Source organism: Gopherus flavomarginatus, chromosome 13, assembly GCF_025201925.1.
Source record: "Gopherus flavomarginatus isolate rGopFla2 chromosome 13, rGopFla2.mat.asm, whole genome shotgun sequence".
Classification (NCBI taxonomy): Eukaryota; Metazoa; Chordata; order Testudines; family Testudinidae; genus Gopherus; species Gopherus flavomarginatus.
In genome coordinates, this window is record NC_066629.1 from 17,937,950 (window position 1) to 17,960,618 (window position 22,669).

The 22,669-nt window shown below is 46.4% G+C and overlaps 1 protein-coding gene across 2 annotated transcripts in view; it reads right to left on the reverse strand.

Annotated features, from left to right (window-relative positions):
• Positions 1-2,128: 2,128 nt before the first annotated feature.
• Positions 2,129-22,669, reverse strand: part of OPCML (opioid binding protein/cell adhesion molecule like) — a 729,650-nt gene continuing 709,109 nt past the window's right edge. For both annotated transcript variants that reach the window (XM_050921726.1, XM_050921724.1), the window contains one exon: positions 2,129-7,691. In XM_050921726.1, the coding sequence (XP_050777683.1) occupies positions 7,591-7,691 (101 nt within the window). In that variant the 3' untranslated portion in view covers positions 2,129-7,590. The remainder of the gene's footprint in view (positions 7,692-22,669) is intronic.

Below are 22,669 nucleotides of genomic sequence, written 5' to 3' on the forward strand. Positions count from 1 at the left end.
TTCTTAGCATCACCCCCCATTGCAGCCGGTGTGGCGGTACTAGTGGGAACACTCGTGCTGCAATCGTACTAGCGTTCAAACCACTGTGTCACCTAGGCATATGCAAAGCAGCTCTAGACAAGATAGTGATAAAAGTGCCAGCAGCCGCCTGCGTCCAGTCGATGCTAGCGTTCCTCCTGGTGGAGCTGTGGTGACAGGAGGCTTGTGTGTCAGGCTGTACTTCATGTATATCGTTTCTTCATCAGAGGGACTGTCTTTTATTTTCCACCAGTGGCTCTCACAGTCGCTAGGGTGAGGCAGGAACTTATACACACTAATTGGGGATCTGTATGTGGATCAGATTGCAGAATCGGGGCCAAATGCTCGGCCAGATTTTTCAAAGGAGCTCAGCCCTCGTTATCAAACCGTCTGAAATGCTGAGCTCTTTTGAATCCTGTAGGACTTGAGATGGAGATAGCTAGGCAGCCAATGCAGAGCTCAGCTGCGGCTTCCTCATTACACCCTCTCACAGAATGATCCTGTTAAATATTACCCCTTGCGTTCACTTCACTCAGGAAAGACTGTTCAACTCTACATAAACTCTCCAATAAAGGACACGGGAGCCCCCTTTCTGAGGAAATGTGAGCCATGACAAAACACTGCCCTGGCCCTTTAAAAAAACCCTCTCCTCAGTGTCTAGAAGGGAGGGCATTTTTGTTCAGGGTCTCAATGTTATTTGTTGGAATTCACCCTGCAGGGTAGGAAATGATGCTTTTTAAAGTGACAGACTTGTGCACAATACAAGGAAGGGTTAACCATCTTGTTTCTGCTCTGCTTTGCTCTCTTTTATTTCCCCTCAGTCCCGTGTTGATATGTCTTGATAGAGACAGAAACATCTTTAATACTATTACCGCTCCAAAGGCATTTCTGTTTTGTTCAGGGTTGTTTTTTTTTCAATAGCATGTATTTCTGGACAAGATAAAGAAAATGCATTGGATCGCTTAACTGCTGTGCTTAAAGAACAACTGGATAAAGCTTCCCCAGTTGAACATTAAAGAGAGATAAGGGCAAAGATTTTCATTACATTGAAGTGGCTCTGAAAATAGGCATGTGTCTGCTAAGGGCTAGTATGGAGATGCTAGGTGGATGGATTGATAGATGAAGGTTGGGGGATGGATGGTTAGCTAAATTGATGGAGGGATATATGTGTGTAGATGGTTACATTAGGCAGGTAGATTGGATGAATACACGTTCAGGGGATAAGATAAATGGGAGTGGAGACTAATGGGTGTTCATGATGGCTGGTTAGTGGCTAGACGATGTAGAAATAAATAGTTAGATGAATCATTGATAAGTAGGCAAGTGAATAGATGGAGTGTGGCAGGGATAAAAGGGGGGCTTTCTACGTGGGTGCTGATAGATGGGTGGGTGGTTAACTTGTTGGTTGAGGGAAGAGAGAAATAAGGGGGTGAGTGAAGAAGTGAGGAATTGGAGGATTGACAGACAGAGATGGATGAAAGCAGGATGGTTAGCTAGTAAGATAATTATAGAGAGATGCTGATAGAAAGGGCTTTCAGGCAACTGAGATCTCAACAGTTCATTTAACATGCTCTTCTGGTTGGCGGATAGCTGTTATATTTTGGTTCTGACCCTGTGTCTGTCTGGAAGAGCAGGCCAGGCGTTTGCATAGAATCACCACCCTCCATATTTGTATGCGTTGCCTCTTCTCCTCGGTGGCTGTCGGGCCAGTTTATTTAGAGCCCAGATATACCAACCTCATCTCATCTGGCTCTGCGAGGTGTGGTCACCGTAGGAACTTGTGGCTGCTCAAGTGGCCAGGCCTGGCAGGGTGCAGGCAGGAGAATGGAAGAAGGAACAGTGGGGATCAGGACAGAGGCTGATGGTGGAGGGGAGAGGGAAGCTTAGAGTACCACTCACAAGAGCCTTAAGTACCAGTGCTGCTATGAATACCAGGTGAAATGAACCCGCATGCAGACGGGACCAATACCAAATAGGGACGTTTTTCCAGATTAAGGCCAGGTTGAATTTCACCACTGGCGGGGGCCTCTCCATTACTAGAATTCCTCATGGAGTCCAATACAGAAGCGCTGTGTGGGTGGAGTCCCAAATAACCCCTCCCCCCCAGGTACAAATTTCTTCAAACTTTATTGATACACTGCACAATCACAACCATCTCTTATTCTTTCTGAATTAGAAAAGGTTACAACTACAATGTAACATGCACAAAATTCAGGTAGTATATTCACCCTTTTTAATACAATTATTGACGGAAAATCAAGACTTGACTTCATTGCTTTAAGAAATAATCATCAAATGAAAGTAATCCTAGAAGGCTGACAGGAAAAATAAAGTTTGCTTTTTTGTAACAATGTGATGGTTTGTTTGTTTGATTTTCTTTTAAGCGTTTGAATACAGAAAATTATTTATTTTTGTTTTTTGTTGTTTTTTTTAGGATAATTGTGAGTAAAATGTGCACAACCATAGCCTTTTACACAGCTAGTAGAACTGCACCATTGATAAGTCATAGCATTTTTTAAACCTAGCAAAGAGAAGGACTCTGAACTGGACAGTTAACGGTTTCATACACCCAACATGTTCCTCACAACTGCACTTTACGTGTCACAAGAAACTTGAATGCTTTAAAAAAAAAAAAGGTCCCTGCTAGCCATTCTTTTTAGTTTCCTCTGCCAAAAAGAACTAATCGTGTGGAGCAGAGGGGACTAGGTTAGAGGTTTTCCTGTTCTTGATGCTAACCACCCATGGTTGCAGGAAGAATTCAGTCTTGAAGCCGTGGGTCTTGGAGAGTCTAAAGGATCCCTTTAAAGTAATGCAGAGATCTGGGTGTGTGGTTGCCATCTTCCAAAAACTCCATTTCACTTAGCCTTGGAGCCAGCATGTTCAATATCTGAAGGACAACTTACGTTGATTAAATTTGGCCTTAGTACCAAAGTATATCTGAAGAGCAACGTGCATTGGTTGACTATCACTTGGCCTCTGTTCCAAAGCGTTGAATACTGAATGGACAATGTATCTTGGTTAGCTATTTTATGGCATAGCTTTTAACTGCAATATTTTGTTTTGTTTTTCTCCTGTAAGGGACGAATGGACGCTGTTTCCTTTTGAATAGGATTTTTCCCATCTTAGCGTTATTTGGAAACACTTTTCTCTGATATATCACCCACCTCTTAGAAAGGCGTCCTGTGGCTACTTAAACGTTCCTGTCTTTGGGGGAGGGAAAATTGCACTTGAAGGTTTTCAAAACAAGGGCTGTGCAGAAACTAAAACCCTCTTGCTGTCAGTGGGGAATGAAGAGGAGAAGAAAATCATATTTTTTGCCCCAAATTAAAACATTTTTTCAGCTTTACCTTGTGGCTGCTGTTTTTTTTTTTCCCCTGGGTTTCCAGAGATAAGAAACCTGGAGTCACATTCAGGGAAATCATTGGTTTTTGTTGTTATTGTTGTTCCTTTTCCCTTTGATGAGGGGAGAAAAATCTCACTCCTTGTCATGCGTCACTTGAGATTTTTCATGCAGCTCCACTTGGGACCACCCGGGGTGTAAACATCTTAGAAGTTTTCCAGGTGAATCATCTGCAGCAATTACTTTTGTAGGGTTTTTTTTTCTATTGCATGGTTTAACAGATCTATTTTAAGTCAATGTAACACACCCTGAAACAGGAACTTTCTATGACTTTCAGTGCTCTGGCTTGCTACACACCTAGCACATAATGTCATCCTCACATGAAACTTGTGCAGAGAGATGTGGTGTCTGGGATACAGAGTTGAGAGCCTAGAGCTTCCTTGCTAATGTGAACATTTTGCCAAAGCTTGGCCTAAATTTGCAGGGTGCTTGAGATACTGAAGTGAAAACGTTTTGTCTGCCCTTGCCCAAGGGAATGCTGTAGCACAGCAACAGAACATGGAGACCTGACTCTTACATTGGTGGCATTTCTCCTGAACACCAGGAAAAAAACAGGCTTCCAAACAACCATGTATCAGGCACTTAACATTTACCACCAACTTCAGTTCACATGACCTTGAAAGTCATGAAAGATATGGATGCCCCAGTGGGCTTTGAAATGTTGTTTTGAAATGGTCTGTTATTACTTCCACTAGATTCCACTTGTACCTCTCTCTTCTTAACGGCAGTATGCGTGTCTGTGTGGCTTCTCAAGTTATTGTCTCTCTGATGATGATAGCAGGCAGGAAGAGAAGAGGCGTCTAGGTAGGAGTAGCTACACTAGTTAACCCCTCTGAGAGACCACTTCTTCAGGTTCTCTCCAGCAGCTCTCCTCCCTCAGCCTCAACAGAGTTATGGCATGATTAAGCACTTAAAACTCTCTGTTTGGTGCCCTGCTTTGACAGTTAAAGGCATCTGCTGCTGTTTATGGTATTCATACACCAACAACATTGTTCAGTACTAATTCATAGATTTTTAAGGGACTGTTAGATCATCTAGTCTGTCCTCCTGTATGACACAGGCCGTAGATTATATCCAATGATCCCAGCTGCTAGCCTATAACTTGTGGTTGAACTAGATATAAAAGTGAAGACATATTGTTTTAGTTCTTTACCAGCATTCCACCTAATAAGCCAGTGGATCCAGCGTGCATATCTGTGGTTTAAAATAAGAATACACCTTTGTATGTCTTTGACAATGAACAAGGTTCCATGTGGACCTGTTGTAGGAGACTTCTTGCACAGATTAAGCCAATGTGCAACAGCTTCATGATGTTTTTTTTATCCAGATGAAAGAGTGGGAGGACGCTGTTAGATTTTTTTTTTCAAAGCAGTAAAACAGATGGTGGTGGTGGTGGTGAAATCCAGGCATGTCCCTCTTCATACTCAAACCTTCCCTCTTGGAAGGAAAAATAAATGGGAAAGCAAGTGTATACATTCAAGAACTCGACTGCTGGATTTTTTTTTTTCATATGCATGAACTCAAAAGAATGTCCTGCTCCATTTTATGAATATATCGCCCAAACGTTCAGTCTTGTATAAGTATTTTTTCAGACTTTCCTTTAATCATTCATGTTTTACATTTATTGACAGATTGGATGAGGCACATCCTTGACCTTCTGACTAAAACACCTAGATCCTACAGGAAACCGGCACGAGTCACTCCCTCTCTGCAAGTTCATCTTTGCGTCCCTGACACATGGCTGTCGGCAGCTCATTATGGTAGGTTGTATGCTTCCTTGCTGCAGTTTGTTTGCCTACTGCGTTCAGACCAGCACCATTGGTAGTGCCTGCACTCAGTCAGATGGCCACAGTGGTAAAAGGAACAAAAAAAAACTAAAACAATCAACAACAACAAAAATAACCAAATGAATCAATGTCTCCTTTTACTTCCTACCTGGAAAATAGTGTTTATGTCTTGTGGGATCAGAAAAAGCAAAGAGGTTTCTACTTGGCAGGTCTTTGTAAGAGCCACTTGATTCACTCTAGTGATTCAGGTCATACTGTGCCGCCCAGTCAGGTCTGGGGCGTTGATTGGAATGCCTGTCATGCAGGCTGCGGTTTGGTCTGTGAATACTACAGTCGTCTAGCCCTGTCAGGCCTTAGCAGTGACCCAGAAAGCTAGTAGTATTTTTAATTAAAAAAAAAAAAAAAAAAAGTACATTCAAAGACATTTAAACAATGCAGATTCCTCCCTTACTGCCATTAGGCTTTCAAGAAAGTGCCATGTTTCATTCAAATAAGGCCTAAATCAAAGCAAGGAACTTGGAGAAGAATCAATTGAAACTTTCAAAATAAACATCCATAGTCTAAAAAATAAAAGGTCTGATGCTGCTGTTCCATTTTGGAGACAGCTGCCTGAAATTCCCTCTCTAAAACATTTCCAGAGAAGCAACTGAGAAACAGGAAACCATGTGAATGTAGGTTTGTGGGAGGTTGTATTTTTTTTTTCCTCTTCCCTTCCTCTTTCCCATCTGTTTTCTGTGTTGAGTTAATCAAGTGCTTGGAAATTAAGTCAGTTATTCAAGTACCCTCTGCTCATAAGAGGTTCCCAAACAAATACAGGAGTGATGTCAACACACTAGCAAAATAATTGGCCTCCGTCAGCTTCTGACTGGATGGATTCTGAACAGAGCAAATGAGGATCGGGGCTGGGAAAGGGAGTGAGCATAGAAGTGTTGGCCAGATTGCATCTGGCTCTCCCGGGATGGGTAGTGGACATGTTGTTTGGAATTGCCATAAATAATGGATAATTAGGACTTTTCTTAAAGGAAACTGGATGCATCCCCATTGGAAAACAGCAGTACAAGCACCTGTTAGCAAATATAAAACATTGGTTCTTAAAGGCAAAAGATTATAACAGCATTGGGGTGGAGTGACGGGTGTTGTTTACTTTGAAAAAGAGAGTATATATTTTGGGGAGATAGGAGAAAACAGATCTCTCTTTTTTTTAGTTTATTTTTTTTGCGGGGAGGACTAAGTGAAGGATTGCTACTGCATTATCATGTTTTGAATTGTCAGAGACATGCCCAAATGGCCAAATATTGCTTAGCTTTATGACCAGTAGTTACGTTCTACCACACGCATAAATGTAATATTGTGAAATTTCTCAATATCCTCCGCCGTAACAGGTGGATGAACAGACAAAATAGAAAGAAAGCTAAATGGATGGAGGGAACGAGATAGAAACTTGGCTAGATAAATAGGTGGCTCAATAGAGATGATTACGCTGATGGATGGATGAAGAGCAGAGAAGGAGAGATTTGGATAGAAGCACAGATAATTACATTGATAAATTGATAAATACAGTAAAGAGATGGTGAGATAGAAAGCCAGATGGATAACTAATTAGATGGATGGGTGAATAGGATAGATGGATGGATAGAATGGCTCCGTGATTACTTTGATGGATGGGGAGATGGATGACTCACCATTTTGTCTATTTATCTGTTTGCATTAGCCACTCAGCCATCAGTTTTAGCAGGAGGGGAGAACAGTATCCTCTAGCTTTTCCCTTTCCGCACTCCAAGGGATCTCAAATCCTTTGTCAGTGTCCAAATGCACTATCGCTATGGCCCGTTCACAGCCGCAACTTACTGCAGTTGTTTCCGAGAGCCCAGGTGCTGGCGGGGGCTGGGTGGGTGGATTGATTTATTAAAACATCCCTCCAAATGGATGCCAGGTGAAGCCCAAGTGTAATAGGACACTTATCAACATGAACAGGTATGTACAGTGTAACAAGTAGAAAGAACAATCCTTTTGCTTAAGAGACACAGATATAATAGGACACTTTGACTCATTTTGACTTCCGCTGTGTGTCGTCCCTCAAACCAAGACACGTCTCTGGGGGCAATTTGAACAGGTTCAGCCGAGACTCGCTTACCTTTAGGATAGGTTTATAAATAGGGTTGAGGGCGGGGCCGGGGTAGAAGAAATTGATTCGCCTTGCGAAACGCCCATGACTTATCCCCCAACAGGCGGTTGGAACTCTTTTCCCCTCCCACTCTCCCTCTCCCTTCCCCCTTGGCAGTACGTTCAAGTGGTAAAACTGGGTGTTGCCCCCGCAGTGTAGAGATTAAAGTCTGTGGTGTGGGAGACGCCAGGTGTCGCCTCCGAGGACCCTTTGCTTTCTTATCAAAACTTGATGAGGAAGTGAGCAAGGAGGGTGCCCGATAGCCAGAGGCAGGCCATTGCTCTGGAAGCCGCATTGCTGCCGTCATGAACTGCTCCGGGGCCTGGACGAGGGAGAGAAAGAAAGAAAGTTTTGTTATTATCAGCTGGAGGGACAAGAAAATCAGCTGGTCCATTGACTTCTAGGTGAGGTGGGTCCCAGAGGGAAGCCCTGAACTTTGGGGAAGTCTAGATCTGAGGTCTATGGCTCAGGCTTATCTCAGCTAAAAACACAGCAGGTCTTTCCTCCCTGCCTTTGTCCAAAGCCAGAGTTTCATTTCTCTCACTCATTGCTTGCAGCCCCACTAAGCCAGGGTTTGCTGGGGTGGGGGCATCCTCAACCATTACTTTCAGTCCACAAACCACTGCAGGGGGGGAAAGAATCACTCCTAGTCAGCCAACTTCCTCCTACTCAGGTCCCCAAAGGCCTCACTGCGCTGCCCACTAGAAGGGATGCCATCTGGTCCATGTGGCACAATTTGAGGACCTGTTTGTACTAGGCAGAGTGAGTGACCTCCATCCGTGAGTTAGCTCTCCCGCTGCATCATGTGGCTGCCTACATGGATCCCCCATCCTCTATGTGACTCTTTGGGGGTCTTTTCTATTCCACCCTATTCTGCATAGGTTCTTACACGGAGTGACTTCAGCTTGACCCCGATTAGGGAAAATCAAAGGTGGAAACAAAATCTGTGAGTCCCAGTTGAATTCCACTCCCACTCCACTAATGCCATGCAGCCTTGCATCCTAATTACCAGGCACTAGGATTTTCGAAGGTGCCTAAGGGAGTTGGGGACCCAAATCCCAAGGAAATTCTTTCCCATTGGGCTCCTTCTGGAAATCCCAGAGAGAATCTTTACTCGGGACTACACTGGACTAAATTGTCAGGGAGGTTCAAATGAAATGGCCATTCATAACAAGAGCAGATAAATATATCCGTCCCTCGACTCCAATTCAAAATATCCCTTTGCTTTTCCACAGGGCTTTTCCTTCTAAGGAAATGGCCCACACACATCCATCGGGTTGTTTTCCTTTAAGTGAATTGTAGTGCTCAGGAAAGGCTCTGGACTATTTAAATACTGGCTGGTGGACCAAGAAAGGTGCAGGCCTGGCCACTGAGGAGACAGCAGTCTCCTGTTTATTCCCAGAGAGAATTCAACGCAGGCTTCCCACCCGCGCTCCCTTGCACCTTAATTTTAAATTGAGAAGCCAGCTCTTGGCATCAGCAATCCCATTCCGCCCTTAGCTTCTGTGCTGTGCTAATACAAGGTCCAGGCAGTACAGTTGTGATGGGGAAGAAACATGAACTGAGCTAGCTCATTTCACGTAAGCCTCCTAGCCTTTCCTCAGGTTGCTACCGACGGGGACTGGATTTGAGCTGATAAGCAAGAGGCATTACACATTACACTCACCACGGACATGTAACTGCTGGCAGGATGGAAGGTGATGCCTGTTACCAATCTGTTAGCACTGTACAGCCAAGGCAAGGTTGAAATGTCATGGGGAGATCATGATGACACTGGCTCCCACTGTGGGGGCTGGGGTCAGGAACAGTGAGATCAAGGGCTGGAATGTCCCCCACGTGGATGATTCCCAAGTCGGAGCCAGAGCTGCAGAGTATGGACCCGCACTGTTTTTACTGCAGGGGAAAGGCGCCGGCTGCTTGCAGCGCTCCCCAAAACTGCCTCCGTTGTCAGAGTCGAGTCCTCAGGACTCCCTCCCACCGCCTGCTCCCGGGGTATCCCAACAGCCCTCCCGCGCAGTCTCGTCCCAGTGAGGAGAACTCGGTGCGCTATTGTTGGAACTGTATAGGCCTGGGCCAGGAATCCCTGTGGGGCACAAGGGCAGGTTGCTTCTAAAGAGCTGTCATCCCCTGATTTGCCCCATCCTCCTCTGCAGAGCCTGATCCCCATGGAGGATTCCTGGAGGAGCTTCCTTGGGGTCACAGAGCCAGCAACTCTCCCTTCCACGCTCCCCTCCCCTGCTGGGAAGGAGCACTTGACCCAAAGGAACTCATTACATATGCAATAGGGAGGGGAAGGGCAGAGAGGAAGAGGAGTTCCTCCCAGGGAACATTGTGAAGTTGTCGATGGGTGGCACTGCCTGTCCCTAGAGATAAGAAATAGCCGCCTCCCTGTCTCCAGCTTGCACGCCCCATGCAGACCACTGGGGGCCATGCTGCAGGCACCGTCATATGCAGCATGGTCCACTGGTGTCGTCCTATATCCTTCTTCTGTTGGTGATGGTGTGGTAAAGACACTCCTAGCCTTAGGACCAGGGGAACCAGACTGTAAGTGATATGTCTTTGACCGGCGTCGTTCCACTTAGGTCCTGTAAGTAAGAGTGAGTTTAATCGTCGTTGCTGAGTCCCTGCTTGACACCTCTTACAAAACCCTCACACTGGATCCCAGGATTGGCATAGCAGGGACGGGGCTGCGGGTCAGGATGAAGGTGCCTCTGCAGAGCTGCGTGGGAAAGTGGGGACGAGGGTTGGAGTGTGTTGACAGAGAGATGTGGGAAAGCTCAGGGCGGGAATAGTGGGGGCAGCGGCAGATCAGAACTGAGGTGCATTGTCAGAGCTCGTAAAGAGAGCTTACACAGAGAGCAAGCAGCTCGAGCTGTTGCTATCAGTCTGTGGGTTTGAGCCGCACCACAATCAAGCTGCCTCAAACGTTGGCATATATAAAAAACCCAGAACCCTGCAGCCGGCTCCACAGTGCTTTGCAAGTTAGCGTAAATGCGCTGCATTCTTGTACATGATTTCTCCAGAGCACCATATTGCTGCAAAAAGTATCTGACCCTGCTTTAGCCCAGCAAAACTCCATAGACCGCACTGCCTCTGGTAGGCTCATTTGCTTACAATTCCAGAATATATATCTATGTATTTTGCACAGCTTTCCAAAAGCTCTGGATTTAGGATAGAATCTGAGCAGAAGAAGCTTTCTCTCCAAACAGATTGCCTCCCCCACCCCCCCACTGCACCCCCAGTGGAATTGCTAGAGACTAAAGACGCGAGGAAAGCGTCATGCTGTTTGATTTATTAATCACAATTTTAGAGTAACCATGATTGACCGGAGCCACAGAAAAGAAAGCAGCTGTGCCTAACTCCTCCCATCTGGAGCTCTTTATGCTGTAACTGCTCTTAAATGCTCTACACTCTTGTAGCTCTGTTCTCTAGTGGGCTCTGTTTTCCCCCGTACATGGAAAGACAGATCTCAGTTGTTATTTAACTCGCCTAATGGCACTAGCCTAATTAAAAATTGATAACTACCAAGGCGCACAGGCTGACTGCGAACCGACAAATACGGCATGCGGCCCCTGCTCATTTTAATGTCATTCCTCTTCATACCAGGGGATATTAGCAGTAATGATCTGTTGATTTCACTTTCTCCCTTCGAACACGGAGAACCCCGATTTCAAACAGGCAGGGCTTCTAGTCCAGGACTTAGACCATTCGCTTGAGAGGTAAGAGGGCAAAGTTCAAATCCCTTTTCAGCAAGCAGACACGGGGTTCAAACCAGCACATCCCACTAGCCTGCAGAGAGCTCGCGTTTCTTTGTCCCTCTGGGGCCAATGAATATCTAATTAAAGTGGAATAGCTTCAACAGGCAAGAGTGAGGGAGCCACCCATCGTGGTACCTCCAAGGTTAGGGCATAAATCTGGGCTGCCTGCTCAGACCCGCTTTTAACAGGCAGAGGGGAAATTCGTACCCGCATCTCCCTCAGCCCATGTGAGTACCCTAACCCCTGGAGTAGACGGGCAGTGTAGGAGACCTTTCTCTAAAGGCCTTTTCCTCATCAGACAGAGGATGAAACTGAAACAGGGTCCCTCACCCTAACCACTGGGCTAAAGGTTACACCGCAGGCCTCCCGACTCCTTCCCCCTCTGCCCTCGGCTCTTTTGCGGGGTGTTAGGCCAGGACCTCACAGTCTCATAAGAAATGGTTGAGGCACCGAAGTCACCTGACTCCAGGAGAGGGGGTTCCTGGCAGAGATAGGCGCTGAATTCCCTGAAAGAAGCAGGGCTTAGCAGAACCTCTCTTGTCGCTGTCTCCCAGCTGGCTTTTATGGATTCCGTTCTTAGGTACCTGTCTCTCCCTTTTCATTGAAGAGGGAGCCTATGTGCTCAGCTCAAGCTTTGGGAATCTCTTTGTTCCAATTATTTTTCTAGGCATCTAAAAGGCAGCGATGGCACTGCTGATATTGCCACATCTGAGTCCTGTGGATCTGGTTCGCAGTCCTGAGATAGAGAGGAGCTGAGTCTGGGTATACTTGGTCCATTTTATAGGCAGACCATGCTGTGACTGTAAGGGAGCAGAGAATGGGCATATCGCCCTGATTGCAGAGGAGAGGGGTTATGCTGAGATTGGGCATGCTCTGTTCATGCCACATCACCAGGACCCAGAGAACTGAGAATGGGCATGCAGGGCATGCTTTGTAAATGCCACAAGCACTGAGATCAAGAAGAGAGTGCAAAATAGACACCGTCAGTGCAGGCCACAGCCTCGCACCCAAGACCAAGGTGGGGAATTGAGAACAAATAGCCTCAATGCCTGCCATAGACACAGAGCCCTAAACCTGGGGTGTCCAGATGGGTGTGTGAGAGGCTTTCTGGAGTTCCTCTTCCTCCATACCCAGGCTGCTTGGGATAGGGAGTTCTAAATTCCTTCTCTATCCACTCCTTTGGAGGTCAGCTGCTGTCTTCAATCATCTCTTTTCCCCTGCCTCTGAAAGCTGAACTAGCGTCACATCGACTGACAGCATGAATGTTTGACAGCATAAGATGCGTGTCCATTCCCAGCTACTCTATGCATAGGAATGCCTCTCTACTTTGGGCCAACACCAGTTCAGAAATAGAATTTATCTGCCCCAAGAATAGAGCAATAACTTGGGCACATCAGTGCAACCTCTGATTCCAAACTCCACGTTAGCGTCCTGTTCACGCCGAGTGTTTGCTTTGCATCGGCAACGTGGAAGAACATGTGTGAATCTGCATGTTCCTTGTCCTTGTGATTCGCCTCGAGTTCCGGCAGAGGGGAAATGGGACATACTTCAAACCTGGGATAGCAACATCTCCGGACTGGGCAATAACGATCAGCTTGCAGATGATCTGACAATCAGTAGTTTATTGTTTGTGCTGTCTGCTTCTTCTCTTCTTCGATTGTTTTGTTGAGATTACCAAATGATTTGAGATTGTGCCTCATCTCTTTGCAGCCTCCTGGTTACGAACGGCTTCATTTCTTGTGTGCCGTTCTCTTTGGTCATGCACTAACTTTCTGCCATTTCAGGTGGGCCCACGGTGTTCACAAGTGGCTGTCTGTTATCTGGGCTTGTTTCAGGTTTAGTGCTAAAAGAATTTGTCATTCTTGGACAGACATTTCATCTGCAGCCATTCACTTTGTGATAGCTGCATTGTGGAGATCTGTTGCCGAAGGCTGCCCTTCACACATTTGTTTTGTCACAGCTGTTACAGCTGCAGCCAGTTAATACTTGGTCAGAGCCTTATCTTTTGTGCAAAGATGTGGATGCTTCCCACAGTTCTTGTTGAGTGATTGCTCAACGGACATGTCATGCCATCCACCATTGAAGGGTCTGGCAGTCGGGTATACTGCTCCCTGACAAACAACTAGGACGTGACATATTGCTGGCTTCTCCACCTCCAGAAGTCTGGTTTTTGCTCCATTTACAGAACTCCGTCTAGCATCGTTCACTTGACCACACTGGAAGTAAGTGGAATCATCTCTGCAAATGCTCCATGGATTTGTCATCATCTCTCTTGGCTGCTAAGTATCCATTAGTAGTTGGGAGAAATCCATTAGATAGTTTTCCCAGAAGAGAAATGCTTATGAACAGTTTTTTTTCTTGGGTAACGTAAGTGTCCATGATCTGATGGAGTGATTGGGTACTATTCCTTAAAGCTGCCAGCACATTCAGTGCTTCTACTCTGTTTCCTCTGTGTGCTTTCTCTACAGCTTCAAATGCATCCCTGTACAATCGAGTTTTCTCCAAGATGTGTCACCTTCTGGGAGAATACCATTGTTTGTGGAACCGCCAACTGTCATCCATTTCATGCAGTTAATTGCTTCATTCATTACTTGTGTATGCTAATGCCATGGTTATATGCTTTCCCTCTCAGAGCATGGCTCATAGACGGTGGCTTCCACAAGAATGTTTTCAAACCCACTTCCCTTCATTGCTACCTATACTGCCCATGAAATTCAGTGTAGAGTGCATGAATCCCACCTCAAGGTGGTCCCTATCAAATTAGTTTTGATTCCTCCATTTAACCAACTGTTCTTTGCAATAGGTTGTTTCATCATAAATAACATATCTCCAGTCTTGGCCCTGAGAATGGAACATATCCTGAAAATATTTCATCATTGTGTATGCTGTATTAACATTAGTTCTTGGTGCAGGAATCCTAGGACAGTAGCCACTATTCATAAAATAGCAAACAGAATATTTTTTCTCAGATCAGTCCATTCTACAAGTAATGACACACATTTTGATGTATTACCTGGTACGGACAAGCTCATGCTGTCATGTGACTACAAACTTTTGCTTTAACAGAAGGCAAAAAGTACAGACACTCCCCAACTTATGCAAGTGTATCATTCCAGAACACCTTGCGTAACTTGAATTTTGCGTAAGTCCTGAATGTTTACCTGACCATTATGCAAAAAAAACAAAAGCCAAAAAAGACTTTCTAGCTTACAGAATTTATAGAACATTTTTCGTAAGTGCGGATTTGCGTATGTTGGGTTTGCGTAACCTAGGGAGCATCTGTACAGGAAAATGCATAAAATATATCATCTGGGGCTAAATATTTCCCAAACTTTCCAAAACAGTACTCTGTTGAGTATATAGATGCGTTAGCAATTGTATTTAGAAGCTTTCTGCCAGTTTTGGTCAAAATTAGGTTACGTCTACTCTACCTGCCGGATAGCACTCGATCTAGCGGGGATCAGTTTATCACGTGTAGTGTAGATGCAATTAATCGATCCCCAATCGCTCTCCCATCGACTGCTGAACTCCAGCTCAGTGAGAGGCGGAAGCAAAGTCGACGGAGGAGCCGCGGCAATCGACCCCGCGCCATGAGGACGCGAGGTAAGTCGAACTAAGATACATTGACTTCAGCTACACTATTCTTGTAGCTGAAGTTGCGTATCTTAGGTTGACACACACACACCAGGCCTTAGACTATGTTTCTTCCAGTTGTGTCCCTTTTTGTGATTTTATTATTTTTTTCATGTGTGACAGCAGTACATTTTTTCTAGCTGATGGGTTACTCTGACTCATTAATAAGATCCTTTTTAGATCTGGCTGGCAGACTAAAGTAAGAATTATCCGTATTTTAAAAATAACTTGAAATCCCACCAAAACGTTTTGTTCCAATCCCAGATGGAGTTTTTTTTTCTGGTTTGTCTAATCACCCACCATTTTAAAAACTTTTATTTTTGGGTTACCCTAAAACAACACCCTTCCCCGCAATTGCGAGTAAATCAAAAAAATCCATGATTTGCCCAACTCTATCCAAGAAGTGTGACTCCTCCCTGCGCCCTGCTCGGATTACTTAAACCATTCTGCCTCTCTAGGCTAACTGGAGAAGGCAGCCAACAGCACAGGGGAGACAATATTCACATTTCGTATTTGAAGGGGCTCAGCCTAGGTGCCTTGATATCTTTTCATTTTAAGCATCTCTGGAATTGTAACAAAGGCCGCCCTGGTTAATCATGCCCATCCCATTATGTTTTCAGATCAAGCTCTCTGGCTGTAATTGGAAGAGAAACCCAAAGCTGCTCCTCTTAGCACGTTCCAGACACAGACACGCAGAGCTCTGTGTGGACTCCATCTGCTCCCATGTGCTACGTGGACAGGTGTGTTTAATCTCTAAGGAAGATGCAAAGAACAGCATCAAAATATTGTTGAATGTAATTATAGCTGGAGCGATAGATCTTAAAGCATTGATCAAGTAAAAGGCCGAATGACTTTCAGCCTGCTTCCTCTGCCTGAGGCCGGGGGAATGGAAGTGGGAGAGGGGCCTCATTAAGCTGCATGAGGAACATAGAGATTGTCTGATGGAAGGCACGCTAGGAGGGCAGAGTGTGATTGCTGCCCAAGAGCTATGGTGATGGGCACCACAAAAATGGCTAAATAGCCAGTCGGTCCCAAGTGGCCTACTTAAATTAATCTGAATTAATTAGGTCGAACTAGCTACCCTAATGAAAACAGCCTTAAACTAAGGTTTGCCTTGAAGGAGCTTAACTTGCTCCTGTCTCAATGGGCAAAATTGTCAGGGACTTCAGTCAACCAGTATCAGGCCCTAAACTGGGAGACATAGGCCTTGTCTATGCTGGGGAATGGTACAGTGTAATGGAAACGCTAGGGCCAGTAGTATGTAATGGGGAAAGGCAGCGTGATCTAGCAGACAGGACATTGTAATAGGAGTTGGATTCTATTCCTGGCTCTGCCACTGACCTACTTTGTGACCTCGGGCAAGCCACTTCACTGTTCTGTGCCTCAGTTTCCCCACCTGCCCTCTGTCCCAATTGTCGATTCAAAACGTAAGCTCTTTGGGGCTGGGACTGTCTCTTATTGTGCGTTTATACAGCACCTGGCACAGCAGGGCCCCGATTTAATTGGTTGGGACTCCTAGCTGCTACTATAATACAGATAATAAACAGTAATAAACTAGCAGTTCTCTTCCACGTGCATTACTCCCCGGGTTCATGCCTCGCGGTGTAGTTAAGCAGTACAAGTGCCCTGCCCACAGCGGAGTGTCAGGAATAATTGGAACATGCCAGCTAGTTTTCCAGTGCTTCTTGTCTGTGCCAGCACTGTAATGTCACAAGCTAAGAACAAACCTGATTGGGACTTGCTTGAAGTGGGGCGAACGTCAACAGTACAAAGCCACCTTTAGAATGAGTGCGGTTACCCAGAATGCTAAAATTCGCCACTATACAGTAAAGGCCAGACTGGGTAGAAGTAAAATGTATCATTCCAGCACAGCACAAAGTAACATATGTTCTGCACCTGTGATCTTCAGCCTTGGGAAGGTACAGTATATACCCCAGGGTCTCATGCGAAACCAGGAAAATGGGGTGTGAAGGACAAAAGAAAAAAGGAAAAGGAAAAGGCACCATAAAGACTTCGTGTACAGAGTAAAGAGAAAGCAGGGAAGGACATAAAGAAAAAGAACTACAGAGGAAAAAAACAAGGAGCCATGCAGAGAGAGGCCCATAAAGAAGACATAAAGCTGTTTGGGAATTTGTAAGGTCAATTTGTGTGTGTGCAGGGGGCGAGAAGAGGGATTACTCAGCCAGACAGACCATTTTCAGTGGGAGATGAGTCTGAAAACAGGTTGACAAACGTGACTGTGCTCCATCGCTGTTTCTTCTGGCAGCGACGCTGGAAGACAAACCTCTTAAAGGAGCCAATTATTCTAAGAGAGCCTGAGTGGAACATGACTTTATGACGGGCGAAGGGCGAGTTTAATAACCAGCTGATGCTACAAATGCAGTCCGCTCTCCGGCATCAGCTTCACCTTGGATTTGTCTTGCACGCATGGAGGGAAATCTAGACAATCTGTTCAAGGAACTTGTTTTCCTCAAGTTAGTGGGAGTGCCTGGGTCGCTCACCCAGTGGAGTGGCAACTGGGCAGGGAGGAAGAGGGGGTTACATTCTAAACTCAGCTTGCATCCTCTCGCTGGTTTGGTTTAACTGATTGAAGTCAGTGGCCTATGAACTGCATATGGCAGCAGCGTGAGTGTGTTTTGGGGAGTGCCCCTCGGCTTTATGGCACCAAGGGTTTCACTGGCCACTTGGCAGGACTTTTTTTTTTAATTGCAAATCCATCCAAAGGAAATATTTGTCCATGCTTGTTTAGATTAACAGGAATTGTTCACTGTTGTTCCCCAGCTGCTCAAATTGCAGTGGGATATATTCAGCCTCCAGTTACAGAGAGAGGGGGAACCTCTTGTCTAGATCATCCTTCGCAAACTTGACTGGCTTATAATCTTGCTGACGGGCCCTAACTGTTAAGGGAGAAATTTGCCCCTTTGCAAGGGCTTGCATGAGACCTTTGCACTGCTTAACTCTCAGGCTTTAAAGCTTAAGTGAGACGTTATATGGACCCTTCTATCCAGAGGGTGTCTGGGATCCAGGACAGAAATAATGCACCTCTGTGTCTCATAGCTGCTATTGGGCTGGACAGCTCAAGACCCTCCACCCTCTCGGTAACTACAGATGGGCCAAATGCGAAGCCTCTGGTCAAAACCCCTCTGAAATCCCATGGAGGTTCAGATTTGAATCCCCAAATTGAAAGCCACCTCAGTGGTTCTACAGTCACACTTTCAGATTTGTCCCAAGTTGATAGAAAACTTGAGACTTCAGCTGAGTTCAAAAGATTTTTGCCATGTGGGGAGACAAAATCTTGTGAGATTTCAGAGCCATCAGTCTCTTATTCGGCTGTAACCTCAAACCCTGAGACTCCCATCGGAATAGCTCCCCCTTTTCTCAGTTCACTGCAGTGCAGTCAGAAATAACTGCAACAAGAGGAAAAGGGAACTTTCCCCCTTTAAAAGAAGAATCGTTAATTTATAATTACACATTAAGTGCAATCTCTCACACTTGGCTGTGATTTGAACTGAAAATAAACACAGTGTGCACAGCCTAACCTCATTAATTTTAAGGCAAAGGAATAACAACCATCATAATGGAAAAAAAAATAATGGAGTGAGGGGATCTAATTAGCTGATGCGTCTCTCTGCTTGTTCAGGAACACAAACCTCTTTTCCGCAGTGCAAAACCAGCCTCGCCAAATTGTTTCATTTCAAACAGAACTTTTATTTTCCTTAATTACAACAGACTGTGGTATTGTGTTTCCAGGCACCTACTAGACGATCTTTGTAGAGCAATTAAAATTATTTTGTGCGGGGCGGGGAGAGAGCAGTGGTAGCTTGTTTTGGTTTTGTATTTTAAAATCACATCGAGTTGTTGCAGGGTACAGTGCTGTGACTAGGAGCCTTGTAATGCTCTGTCAGAAAAGCTAATTTCAGTCGGATCATCACAATAAAGACAGAGACACTGCCAAGCTGCAAAAACTCCAAGCCTCTGCTGACTTTAGCAAACGTCGAATTGACGGCGTCAGAACTCGGAACGCTAGGACTAATAACCAGATGGCAATGATTTGGGAAAGGGTTGGGGGGGGACGCTCATCAGAAATGAAATGTGAAATGTCTGCATATTTTTCTAATATGTTGACATTCTGCAGGTTTCAGAAAAAGTAACTGATTGCACGGCTGTCAGCCAGAGAAAGGAAGGGACTGATTCACTCCACTCCTGCGTAACTAAATCGGAGATGTGAAAATGTATTTGGGGACGGGAATGGAAGGCTCTTCAGAGTTCTTGCTACAGAGGGGAAAAGAAATCCCTTGACAATAATTTGCTTAACCATTTCTGATTGAAAGTGGTTTTTTTTCCCCACCTTGTTTCAGTTTGAATTCAAGGCACTTTCAGTATGACTCACCAATTTACCAGATGAAGCCAGTATGCTGTTTGAGAGTCTGTGTGCAGAAAGGGACTGGTTTTGCTCAGTGCTACATAGGAGCCAGAACCTTTAGAGTCAGGCTGGAATCCAGAGCAACCCCCGAAGTCCAGGGAGTATCTGCAGTCACTGTAAAGGCCTGGGCTTATAATAGCGATAAGCAAGATTTGCAGAGGTTGGCTTCATATCTATTGGCTAAAGTAGGGCTTCTCAAACTTCATTCACCGCAACCCCCTTCTGATGAAAATTACTACACAACCCCACTGGGAGAGGGCACCAAAGACTGAGCCCACCCCAGCACTGCCACCCCAGGTGGGGGGCGGGGGGGGAGCAAAGCGGAAGCCCAAGGGCTTCAATCCTAGGCAGGGAGCTTGTAATGTGAGCTCCACCACCCAGGCCTGAAGTTGAAGCCTGAGCCTGCCACTTTGGGTTTCGGCTTCAACCCTGAGCCTCAGCAAGTCTAATGACAGACTTGGTGACCCCATGAAAATGGGGTCCCAATCCACAGTTTGAGAACCTTTGGGCTAGAGGGGGCCTCCATTTGATGTTAGTTTGACTCACAACAGAGCCCTAAGTCCTGACGTTTGTATGTGGATCCATACTCTCCCATAGTTTGGAGATCAGACTCATGCTGTGATTCACACCAATCTCTAGCTAGCACTAGAAAGTTGAAGTTTCAAGAGATGAATGAAGATGTTATTGTATTGTCCTTAACCCTCTTGTGTCCCCCTGAAATTCAAAGTGGCTTGTAATGAAGGTACTTCCTTGTGGCCCAGCTGATCTCACTCAGAAACCTGCAGCTAGAACAGGAGTGGGCAAACGGCACCCGCGGGGCTGCCACCTCCATGGCACTGTGGGCCCCGCGATGCTCCCGGAAATGGTCGACAGAGCGGAAAGGGCTCTGTGTGCTGCCCTTGCCTGCAGGCACCGCCTCGCATCCCCCATTGGCTGGGAAAGGAGAACCGCGGCCAATGGGAGCTTCAGGGGAGGTACTCACTGGTGAGGGCAGGGAGGAGAGCCCTCTTCCCCCTTCCTCCCCCCGGGGCCGCAGGGACGTGGTGCTGGAGCAGCGCGGGGCCAGGGCAGGCAGGGAGCTGGCCTTAGCCCCGCTGTGCGCCGTTGCCACCTCGGAGCAGCTCCAAGTAAGCAGCCCCAGGCCGAACCCTGAACCCCTCCGGCAGCCCAATCCCCCGCCCCAAGCCCCCTCCCACACTTCACACCCCTGCCATACCCCAACCCCCTGCCCTGGGCCCCTTCCACACCCTGCACCCCTCCTGCACCCCACTCCTCTTCTCTGAGCCCCCTCCAACACCCCACCCACTGCCCCAGCCCTACATTCATGGCCCTGCATGCCGCCACCCAGATGTGGCCTTGGGCCAAAAAGTTTGCCCTCCCCTAAACTAGAACTACTGCATTATTTTCCTGCAAAAAGGTAATGACAATAACTTTCCCAGGGCATGATACGTGGATCTCATTCCTGCCATGCCTGGAGCACAGCTCACTACAGTTGTCTTTGGCCTTTAAATGGTAAAGGAAAAAAAAATCAGCCTGTTTCATCTCTCCTCCCCCACGCCCCTCCTTTCAGGTTCTGAATGCAATTAGTGGGATGCTGTGCCTTTGTCTCATCTCCCTTAATCCCAGGGGATTTGAAAGGTACAAACACAGCACAAGACAGAAAACAAACCACCGAACAGCCCAGTATGCTCTTAACTTATGTGTGGAGAGAAAACTCAAGCTAGTGGGTTTTATTCAAGTTGTTTTCTTTCCTTCCACAAAGAGCTGGACTTGAGTGGAGACACAATGTGAATAGATATTTCAAACTGATTTTTTTTTTCTCCCTTGCAGCCGTGATAGCAGAAGCTTCCACTACACTGGGTCTCGTGGGATTTTTCTTTTTCGCCCTTCCCCTCTGGAGAAGAATACTCTGCCCATGGCTGTGTTTCTCACTCCAGTTTATGCAGTAAGATGGGACAGACGCTGGTTTATTATTACTTTGGGGTGGGGGAGATATTCCTTTTGGGTCAAGAGATGGGGGTTCTGTTTGGTTTTCTCTCCCTCTGCGGCTTCTAGCTGCACTTGCTGTTTTTCAGATTACAGATTAATACTGCTGCCTGTTCCACTTGATCTTACTCACAGTTTGCAGCCGTCTTCATTCTGCTGCATCTTGTTTATTTTTACCCAATCTCATGTTCTCCCCTGCTCCTTTATCTTGGCTTCTGAAATCTGATTAGCTGCGGCTCAGTAACCTCCTCTATTGTTCCTGTCTATCTCGCTCCTTTATTCACAACTTTCTAGACTCTCATTTTTCTGAAAATGTTTACGAGATGGGATTTTTTTTTTCTTCTCTTTTTAAAATGTTGCTTTGTAGCAGCCTGGCTTTATAAACCTAGGCCTCTGTTGATGGATAGCGTTGTCATTTTCACCAGTGCAAAGTGGGTGGGAAGTGCTACCCAATAGGAGCGTTTTCATTTCCCTCACCCTGGTGTAAATGACCCTATGACTGCTTTAGGCCCTGCAGAGGAGCTCAGCACTCAGCGAAGTAAATGCAGAGAGGATCCATCCCTTCCCTTCCATACAAGTTCTAGGGAGAGGGAGTGGTCAGGCTGCTCCAAGCTCTCTCTCCAAGTCTGGGGGCAGCTCTTCTGGGCAATGCGAGGGGAGTCCCAGAGCAAGGCGCAGTTCAGGGCCTGCCCCTGGAGTCCTGCAGGATCTATCAGGGGGAAGAGGAAAGGGTAGGAGGACCTAGGGTGCGGCCTCTGAGGGTGCCTCCAGCAGGTGCCTCCTCTGAGCCACTTCGTCCCTTCCCTTCAGTTGCTGGCACAGTCTCAGTAATTCAGAGCTCCAGCTGGGTGCAGGGAGAGCTTCCCCCTAGTCAGGGAGAAGGGGAGGGGACGAGCATGTGGGGTCAGGCACCCATTCTTCCGGCTGAGTCTCGCTCATAGTCCTGGTTTTCCTCCTGCAGACTGGGCTGCCTCAGCGGGTACTGCATGTCTGCCCTCTTGCAGCCACTCTCTCCTTCTCCCAGGCTGACTGCCAGAGCTCCCTTGGGAGCTGAGGCTGCCCTGGGGAGCAGCTGCTGAGGAGTGGGGCCATAGTGCCCCAATACTGGGCCACCACCTCTTTAATCTAAGTGTGGGCAGAGTGGAAGCTGTGGAATAACTTTCCACTTTTGCTGCTCTGGGATGAGAGTTCTGCACCCCCGCACACACACACTCGACTCCCTCAGTAAAAGGAAAATCAGCCTAACACCTTGTTCTTTCCACAGTTCATCTCAAAGCATCTTCCTTTTCCACTCCCCATCATGCAAGGCTACTACCATCAAAGCGAATTGCTGAAGCAAGCAGAGCCGGCTTTGCCCCTGTTGGTGGAGAAGAGGGAAGGTGACAACTGCTGCGCTAGGGAAGGAAGCTTCACGCTGCCGAGACTGTGCGCCGCTGCCTTCTCTACACCTCTATGACAAAAGTGGTTGATTTCTAATACGTATTCAAAGTGACCTTGCTC